This window comes from Nothobranchius furzeri, chromosome 10 (assembly GCF_043380555.1).
Source record: "Nothobranchius furzeri strain GRZ-AD chromosome 10, NfurGRZ-RIMD1, whole genome shotgun sequence".
NCBI classification, from domain to species: Eukaryota; Metazoa; Chordata; class Actinopteri; order Cyprinodontiformes; family Nothobranchiidae; genus Nothobranchius; species Nothobranchius furzeri.
The window spans coordinates 47,046,586-47,056,928 of NC_091750.1; the positions used below are offsets into that span (position 1 = coordinate 47,046,586).

A 10,343-nucleotide genomic window follows, 5' to 3' on the forward strand; every position below is an offset into this window, starting at 1 on the left:
TGAGGCATCTATCACCCCTTAAAAATGTGCAAAGTGGTTTAGTCCACACCTGCGGCCAGGGGCTGCACAGCCGCACAGTACAGCTAATGAGACATCGCAGATGCCGACAGCCAGAGCTGGAGGCAGGAGTCAGTCATGTCTTTTCCCAAGAAAGGGAAATCTGGCTTCCAAAAAAGGAAAGAAAAGAAGGAGAAGGAGGAAAAGTTAATTGAACAGAAGCAAGTATTGACTAGGTTCTTCAAGAAGGAAGGTGAGCAGCAGCAGAACACAGTTTTAGCTGATATTAGCTAGCTCTCAGAAGCTGCATTCATGTTAGGTGTTCAGTGTTAAACGCCTTTAGTTTCACCATCAAGATCAAATATAAATTAGTGTTATCAGTGAAAACACTAATTAATATATATATATATATATATATATATATATATATATATATATATATATATATTAATCAGAATTATTATCGCGGGCGGCCGCCGCCAATTAATTGGCGGACCTCGCAGTAAAAACAGGTTCACTCTGTGTGGATATTTCAGCTCCTTCCCAGTCATGGACCAGGACAAACTTGGTATCGATGGATTCGTGGTAATCTCAGGAATGTGAAGCTGCCACTGTTTTTCGTATAGCATGATGACACTGGTGTTAGAAGATTGTTATTGACTTGGTTAGATATTTTAAGCCTATTTTAAATTTCTTTATATTTGATCTTGAAAACGGACAATCTTATAATTTGGCTGATAATGCAGGGATTATAAAATTTAGAGTACATTACATTCACAGAGAGAACCTGGTTTATTTCATGTCATATGTATTCAATATATCAATATATATCAGTATTAGCAAAGCTTAACATCACAAACCACATGGCCCTTTAGACGCAGCAGCAGCAGCAGCAGGGCCCTCATTGTCTCCAGAAAGCACTGAGGAGATGAGACAAGGTGAGCTCACTATACAATTAAGTTATTCAATTTACAAGCAATCATTAGCAGCAGATTTATCTGAAAGGACATGTTAGGTTATATTTTGGTGACCTAATTCATGATCTATTGAAAGCCAATTAGCCAAAGGATTGGACTTTAAAGATCTCATAAGTGATTTTGCTAACATGAAGACCCGTCAGTGGGCATTTACTGGAAAATAAATTCCAGGATTTTTGTTTGAACACATTGTTGGCAAATAAAAATAATTATATGTGAAGTCTGGGCATTTCACTTTTATTATGCTGGCATTTGTATTTGCTCAATATAGAGGTTAAACTAAGATCATTTTATTATCTTGTCTTATAGCATGACAAAAATGTGTAAGAGAGATATTAAACAATTGAGCATGGGGGCCCACCTAGAAGACTTGTACCTAGGGCACAGAATTTGGTGCTACGCCCCTGCTATTACCATACATGAGTTATTGTGTAGAGATTTGGGGAAACTTATAAAAGTAATATTCAGACTATAATCATAATGCAGAAAAGGGCTATTAGACTAATAAATCAGGAGGGGTATAGGGCTCACACAAACGCACTCTTTATTAAGATGCAAGCTTTAAAATTCCAGGACCTGGTCAAGTTTAAAACAGTGCAAATAATATATAAGGCAAGGAAAGGGATGCTCCCACTTGAAATAAGTAAATTGTTCTTAGAAAGAGAAGGGAGGTATAATTTTAGAGGGAAGTGGAATTTAAAAGTACAAAGAGTAAGAACAACATTGAAAAGGATGGCTATTTCAATAGCGGGCGTTAAATTATGGAATGAGTTAACAGAAGAAATAAAGGTCAGTAGTGATATAAACCAGTTTAAAATAAAACTCAAAAAAGAAATGTTAAATAAGTATAAGAATGAAGAAAATACAATTAACCCAGGACGGCATGCAAACTGATGTTTAATCTCTTCTACAAATTAGCAAATCTAAATATAGTTCTAGTTGAACATGAGAATTATTATTATTTTTAAGGCATTGTAAATGTTTTTGTTGTTCAAATTTAGATGATGAGGATGTAAACCTGAGGGGGTAGGGCTAAATAAGTATATACTTCTCCCTACTCCTTTTCAAACAACTGCATGGAATGATTTTATGAAATGTTGGTGAATGTATATGTTTGAAATAAAATGAACTGAACTGAACTGAAGCCCGGCCCACGGGCTGTCGGTCGGGCCGACCCGAGGGCCTAGGGCTTCAGTGCAGGGCTCTAGTGGATGTGTGCGTGCGTGTGTGTGTGTGTGTGGACGGAGGGTACAGCACAGTATCACAGTAGGGCAGTCCCCCTGTCTTTAAAGGTCTGGTCCGGGTGGGGATGGGTTATTGGTGGTCTGGGGGACAGAGGGGGTTCGCGGCTGCCTTTTGAGTACCACCAATGTAAAGCATGTCAGCTGACCTAAGTGTTGAACAAAGAAGAGCAGCTGCAGCAAAAAAACAAACAAACAAACAAATAAATTAAAAACTTTCACCAAGATTTAAAAGCCCTTCATAGATAATAAATAAAAGCAAAAGTTCACATAACACTTAAAGCCATAACTTTTTCATCCTCGCCTGCTGGTGGTGGTCAGTGGGACCGGTGGCGCCAGCGCTCGGCAGACTCGCCTCTGTCAGTGTGCTCCAGGGCAGCTGTGGCTACAATGTAGCTCATCCCCACCAGTGTGTGAATCTGTGTGTGTGAATGGGTGAATGACTGATTGTGTTGTAAAGTGCCTTGGGGGGTTCAAGGACTCTAGAAGGTGCTATATCAAATACAATCCATTTACCACTCATATTTTAAAATAAATTTCTTGAGCCAGTATGTGCTAAAACAATCCTTTGCAGGGTTAATAAATGTCACTCTGACTCCCACCGCCCTCTGTGGCCAGAATACTGCATTTGCAACTTCAGAGTGGCAGGCCGCCACCTGTTAGACCTGGCGCTGCAGTCTGCTTCCAGCACGTTTCCTGCATGCTTTAGATAAAAAGATGAATGCACAGGGAGGAAATGGTTTCATTTTCGGTTTGACTAAAGAGAACTATTAACAGAAACTAGAAAGCCCACTCACAACAGGATTTAGTTTTACCAGCATAAGTTTATAGTTTCTAATCAAACATGTCAGATATCAAAATGGCATTCTCTTGATGAGCTTCAAGTGGACCTGAAACACTTTTCCCAACAGTCTTGAAGGACTACCTCTTGAAGCTCACCAAGAGAATGCCTAGAGTGTGCAAAGCAGTAATCAAAGGGTGGCTTTTTTTGGAAGAAAATATAGTATAAAACATGTTTTCAGTTATTTCACGTTTTTTGGTTGAGCACATAACTCCACGTGTTCATTCATAGTTTTGATGCCTTCAGTGAGAATCTCCCAATGTCATGAAATGGTCATGAAAATAAAGAAAACACGAATAATCTCAGCATCCCCCATGCTTTTGTAAAGCGTGCTACACCCTGCCTAGCTGATGAAGCAGCATCCAACTCAGTCTGAACTTTGTCAGCACTCATTTATTCTGTCATGTCTGCATGTGACCAGCAGAGGGCACTAAACTAACCAAAAACTTCTTCAAACTCCAGAATCGCTCCAAACATTTATTATTACCTCCTCCATAATAAAACACCCGTGTAGACTACATACTCATTCAGCTTTTTAGTCATTCAGTGTCAGTAACAAAGAAGGATTAGGAAGAATCAGCTGAGCTCATTCATTGCTTTCTGTGTGACCTTCTGACCTGAAGCGCTAACTGACTCAGCAGAATGAGATCACTGTGACTCACATGACTCGTCTGGAGGGATAAGTAAGGTGTCAGCGCATGATTCACCACAGTTTCTGCTGTCTGGAAGATTTAAACTCTCCATCACATTTCCCAGATTAGCTCCTGTTCAGTCACAATCATGCAGCTTGTTGTTTTAAAGGAGGTATGTGAAGCATGTAGTTTGTTTTTGGTAGTTTACTGAGAGCACTAAAAATGCTAATCAGTCAGAAGCAGATGATTGTTAACAGATGAGTCTGGAAGCTGTGTGCCATATCATTAAGTGTTATTTAGTTAAAATTTAAGTAAATAAGTTAGTTTTTTTTTTAGTAAAAAGGGGGAAACAATCACTTGACATTATTGTAAGGAAAGAAAGATGGTGTTGAAACCAAAACTAAATTAATAAAACTATCACGAGCAGAAATCTGTGATGATTTCTGGCTTTACATAACTTAACGTATAAATTGTAAAATTAAACATCCAGTGAAGTAAAATGCTTTTGTTTGAACATGCATCTACCCTATCTGCTCAAACTCTATTAGATTTTCTCATTTAGAACAATTTAACTTTATATTTTAGCATCTGAAATAAAGAAAGTCATGTCACCAGTTATTTTTGGTTAAATCTTGTTTTAAACTCTCGCCTCTGCAGGTGTAAAACGGTTTTTGTTTCTGTCATCCACGTAACGATTTCTCTTTCTGCGCCACACGTGTCATAGAAGCCATATCTTCAGGAAGTGGATTTCATTTCCAAATTACAGCCTTTAAATCACTTCCAGACGAGCAGAGAGACACGTAGGCTGGAAAAAATAAGATGCCAGGAGGCGATGGAACAGCTGCGTGACAGCAGCCAGAGTAAAAAGGAATCGTAACGGGATCTGGAGACGTGCATGAGATAAACTGTGGGACGTTTCTTCAGAAAATGCTCCGATTGTTTGTCAGGAAGGCCTGAAGCTTTTCTGCAGCTCAGAGCCGAATGAAAACCTCAGGAAAGCTGAGAGAAAAATCCCATAAGGTCCATGTTTGCTCAAATGTGACCAATGGGAAAGTCCACATCTGCTTCCAAGCGCCCACCTAACAGCTGCACTAAAACACCATCTAACACACGGGTGCAGCTGTTTACTCAGCAAAACTCTTAGACAGAAACTCCTTCAACAGGAAATGAAATAAAACACAAACTTGTTTATTATTCATTTGATTGATTTTCAATCCCAGACCTGTTCCAGTTAAATACAAACACAAAAGGTCTCACAGAGAGTCTAAAAGAAAAAATTCCTTGCTTAAATAGCGTCACCAGCTACCGCTAAGCTTCCGAGTTATTTTACAGCTCCAGCTCGTGCTCTAACTTTTAGCATCGATGGACGTTTCTTTTAATGTGAGAAAAAAATGAAGCTATTTGAATATTCCTAACTTTAATTATTATCATCATGTTCCTGTTGAGGAACACAATTATTTACGTGTAAAAATCCAAACAACAACAGCTTTTGTTACTTAAGGAAACACCCAGTCAGGGTTGAGCTCGTGGGTGTGTATTTAAATAGTTTTTTCTTTATCCAGTGAACAAATGAACTACGAACCGTTCTGCACCAGCAGAACAGATCTGTGTGTAAAGTTTATTGCTGCAACACTTTATCTAAGACCTGAGCCATTTGGGCCTATTTGGACTTGACACGAGTGAAAACTAACGCATACAATGATGTTTTAGAGAAATGTTATGTGTACATTTCCATGAGGTCATGTCCACATAACATTTCTGTGGTTGATACCAAACAGGTTTGTGAAGTTCTTCACACTAAGTCCCTCTCACATCAAGCAATTTTAATTTTGGCAGTTTCAGTACTTTCCAGAATGAGCCGTTTCAGGGCTCTGTCACTTTAACTCTTTACCTGCTGGTAGAGCCTACCTAAAGTCCTTGCATCTTGTTGAGGCATTAAATGAACAAAAAAATAATAGTAAAAGAAAAAAAATTCTAAAGAATATGGAGTTGTTAGAAGAAAGGACATAACATTATTAAAATGCATTATTATTACCTTAATATTGCTAAATATTATATTTATATTATTATTTTATTAAAACTCTTGCCCAAATCAAAAAATGCAAAAGTGGAAGTTTTTCATTGCTTTTTGCTCAGTGAGAAAGTTCAAGAGTTAAGAAAACACGCCCACCCATCCTCCGCTCAGACTGCTATTGACCCTTTGCACCTGCATCGCCAGATCACATGGGTCCACCACATTGGACGGCAAAAGCATAGTAAACAGTGTGCGAAACAAGTTTTGAACAAAAGGAGAAGTAGCGTTTGAGACTGTTTTTTTTGTCGTCCTTGTATTTTGCAATGTTGAGCATGACCTCAACTAGTTCAAGCCCAGTTCAGTTACCAGAAGCTCACTTAGGTGGGGCAGCATAATTACATGAGTGTTGAATGGAGAGGAAAAGTCACCAAGATAGTTTTTTAGCCAGTTTAATCTGGTGTTTACTGGTTCAAGCCCAGTTCCCTTGTGGGTACAGTAGATTTAGCACACCTAGCTGGGGCTCATAGAGAGTATTTACAAAAGTGTTAGCTAGCTCATGAACGTTAGCTTACATTCTCCCTGCTGCTGCTCACCGATGTAAACAAGTTGCCAACTTATCCAGAATTTACCCTGCTGGATTTATAACATCATGTGATTAACAGCCTGATAAAAAAATAAAAAATTAAACAAAACAAAAAAGTTCTGATCTCTTCCAGTTTGCTTGGGGGGGTCACCGGGTTCAGATACAACACATTCTCACACCCGAAGCGTTGAAAACCTGACGATGGGTGACCAAGAGTTTGTTTCATGGATGTAATTTTGGGGGGGGGAGACAGGGGGGACATGTCCCCCCCACTTTTTCCAAAATCAAGTTTTGACCCCTGCACTTTTTACCATCCAAAAACAACATTACGCTATATTAAATTGACACTGGTTGAGCTCTAGGACCAAGCGGAAAACAACCGTTTGGCTTGAAGCCTGTTTCCCATTAGAGCATACTGTAAAGATACCCCCCCCCCCCCCCTTGTGTCCCCCCCACTTCTAAAGTGAAAATTACGTCCTTGGTTTGTTTCCGACGCTTTGGGAGCCCCAGCACGTCAAGAGGTGACCCGCTGTGCCAGAGCGTCGTTTTCCAACTCCTGCGGTAAAACGGAGATTTCGCCAAATTGTGACCTTTACCCTGTTGCTATTTAACCTTCTCCTCACCCCCATCCTAACCTTAACACTTTTGCGAATGTAAACCTTTGTTTCTAGTTGTAACTTCCCTCTCAAACACGGTTAACGGGAAGTTTAGAATGAGAGACTGGGTTAAGGTTAGGATGTAGGTGAGGGGAGGGTTAAATAGCAAGAGGTTAGAGGTTAAATGTTGGTTAAATGTGCGTTTTACTGCAGGCGTCTGAAACCGACGCTCTGGCACAGCGCGTCGCCTGTTGGTCGGAAACCAACACTTGGTCACCCGTTGTAATTTTTCGATGCTTTGGGTATGAGAATGTGTTGACAGATGCAGCTCACACACCAGGATGGGACAAGATATCTCATGATGCTAAATAAATAATGTAATTAAACACACACTTAATCCTACACTGGAACAATATTATGATAAATAATTAGCTTGCATTTCACTACAGCGGACGGTACAGCACATCTTCCATGTGTTGGCTGTAAATACGTAAATACTTTCAGGGCTGCTAGTCTGTTACCGCTGCAGCTCAACTGTCTTTTGTCTCCATCACAGTTATTCAAAACAAGACGAGTTGAATTTACGTCCTTGTCTGTGAGCTCAGCCAACCGCGCAGCAAACTATTACCATGTTACTGTGAAATCAACTAAATAAAAGCAGCATAAGGCTACGAAATGTCTTGTTTTGACTGGCGTCCCAGGAGTTTCAACGAGTGTAAACCAGTACATAGCGGTCCTTCTGCCATCTATCATGGCAAAGGGGCGGTTCCATGAGCAGCGTGACGTCACGTGCTAAGAGTCAATAAGTTGAGAAGCTGAGATTCCCAAGAAGGGCTCAGAGTGGATCCTCTGATCTTCCAGCAGCAGCTCTATCTTGCACATGAAAGATGTTTTTTTTTGTTTTGTTTTTACAAATGTTCCCGTTTGTGACACCCCAAATAGGGACTTTTTGAAACGGCTTGTTTTAGGCACATATTTCTGACAACCAAACACTGACAGGAAACTTATGGATGGATGTTTTCATGTTTGGACAGTTTATAGTGGCAGTAGAGACCCACATGGCAGCACTAAAGGATGCAAAAGATGAGTTTTGCATTAAATGTTGTCTTTACATTTTTTAAAGGGACAGAAGAGTCCGATTTAAATAAAGACTTGATGGACCCTTAATGGAGTCTTTCCTTGTCTCAGCGTCTTTGCGGTTCACACATTTCTGGTCTCCATATCCTTTTGTCTCCTGCGCCTCCACAGCAGGCCGACCAGCAAAAGGAGAAGCAGGAGGCCCACGGCCCCCCCGATGAGCCCTGATGTCAGAGGCAGCCAGTTATCAACGGGCCGGTACATCATACAGGACCCGTCACTCTTCCCGGCACTGTTCACAGCAAACACACACACTTTGGCTCTATGGTCCATGTCTTGTACTATACCACTCCTCCGGGTCTCCTCTAGAACCAGCTCGTCTTCACGACCTTCAACTGCCACGACGTAAGTCGTGACCTGGGAATACGGAGCACACCAACGGACCACTACTCCTGATCCGTTGTAGGACACTGATTTTAGTTTGGGAGCTTCTGGAATATCGCTGTCCAGAGTGAATCCTGGGCACGAACAGCCAGTGGCAGCTGATAGGGTGAGGCAGGGGGTCTGATCCTCACGACAGGGGTCGTAGTCACACCGCTGGATGACCTGTTGGGACACTGGGACCAGTCCAGAGGGGGTGACTGTGTCCTCATACACGTCATACTCTGAGAGGTCCGGAGGTTTCCCTGTGACTCCAGACGCTGTTGGCAGAGGATTGATGGAAACCAGACAGATGATCAGGAGGGGCAAAGGAAGATCCCCCGTGGGATTCGTCATTCTGGGAATCATAAAAAGAAGATTTCCATCATCTGTTTTATTCACATTAGCTTCTTTCTAGGTTCATCTCCTACTTAATGAGGACAAACTGTTCTTTATTCCTTCCTGACTCCTCATCTTGTGTGAATTTTGAGAGGAAGGCTGGATTTACTAAAGTGGAAACATCAGCACTGTTTCAGAACCACACCAGCCTGCCTTTACATAAACCGGTGACAACAAGTGCATAAGGAATGGACTTCAGTGTTGATTCAGAGTCTTGTTAACAGAAATAGTCCTCATTCATTTAGAGGCTCTCCTCTCCAAGTCAGCATTCCAGGCAGGATTGCACAACAGGTCCGAACGCCTGCAGACCTAGGAGATGGGAGCTCAGCCGAGTCGCACGGGTCTGGTTGCAGGGAAAGTTCCCGTGTGCCAAAACTATCCACACATGCATTACGATCTCGTGTGATCCTCTTTTGATAACTCAAAGCAAACCTCTGTAAAAAAAAAAAAATCTCCAGATTTTAACGTTTTAGATCAGAGCCGGAGCTCCTCCTGGATCCCTGACGTCTTTGCTTCCAGCTGGACTAAAACTCTGAAAGTAACAGACAGGATCTTACCTGTTGCTTGTGATCTTCATCTGAATCTGAGTGAGCTTCCTCCTCATCTTCCTGTCCTTTTTACGTTTCCCTCCTGCCAAACAATCACCTCCTTCATTCTGCCACCCCCTCCCACTGCACCAGCTCCGCCTCCCTGCGTGCTAAATACTTCAGCAGCGTGACCATGACTGAGTGCACGCTGCTGCTGTTAGTTAGATCATCTTGCAGATCACCTTCTAATGAGAGCCTTTTCTCCTTTTTAGGAATCATTGGTGCTCATCGTTTACCAGAGAGGTTATTCACCAAACGTCTCACCTAAAGTACACAAATACCAAGGAACACAGAAGTTAACCTGACTGGAAATGTTCTGAAGACAGTTTGTGATGAATAGAGCAGATTAAAGCAGGTTCAGTATAATCTATCAGCTCTGTGTCTGTAAAAAAAAAAAAAAAAAAAAACATTTTGGCCATTTTTGTGGTTCCTGAGGTAAGTCAGCTGAGGCGGCCATATTTAATTAAATTAGCTAAAGTTTCAGTTTTGCATTTTTTTATTTCAGCCAAAACCTAAAATACTTTGAATTATTGTGAACAAGAAATGAAATGAAAGGTGGGATCTTTTTTGTTGTTGTTTTCTCGTGGTTTGGACATTTTCTGATCACCAGTCACGTCGTTGGAGCTGAGACCTTCTCGTTTTTGGTTGACTTCATAGACACGATTCTAAAAGTTAAACATTTCTATAAAACATTTGGTAACGCTTCCTTTTACAGTCCCCTAATTACTGAGTACTTACATGGTAATTACATAGTAAGTTAAAGTGTACTATTGTTTCTGAGTTCTGAAACAGTTATTACCATGTAACTAAGGTTCAATTCTAGTTTTTATTTTATTAGTCATTCCCAGTAAATACTGCTTTACACAACAATTACACCTTATTACAATTATACACTTTAATTACACAATATTACACTTTAACTTACTGTGTAATTAAATGTAAGTACTTAGTAATTAGGGGACCGTAAAAGGAAGCGTTA

At 40.8% G+C, this 10,343-nt stretch overlaps 1 protein-coding gene across 1 annotated transcript; it reads right to left on the bottom strand.

Annotated features, from left to right (window-relative positions):
* Positions 1-7,854: 7,854 nt before the first annotated feature.
* LOC107386454 (leucine-rich repeat neuronal protein 4) lies at positions 7,855-9,434 on the bottom strand. Its single transcript, XM_015960849.3, has 2 exons — positions 9,335-9,434; positions 7,855-8,736 (listed from the first exon to the last, which is right to left on the bottom strand). Exons 1-2 carry the CDS (start codon positions 9,379-9,381, stop codon positions 8,082-8,084), a joined length of 702 nt encoding a protein of 233 aa, XP_015816335.3. The 5' UTR covers positions 9,382-9,434; the 3' UTR covers positions 7,855-8,081.
* Between the last annotated feature and the right edge of the window lie 909 nt (positions 9,435-10,343).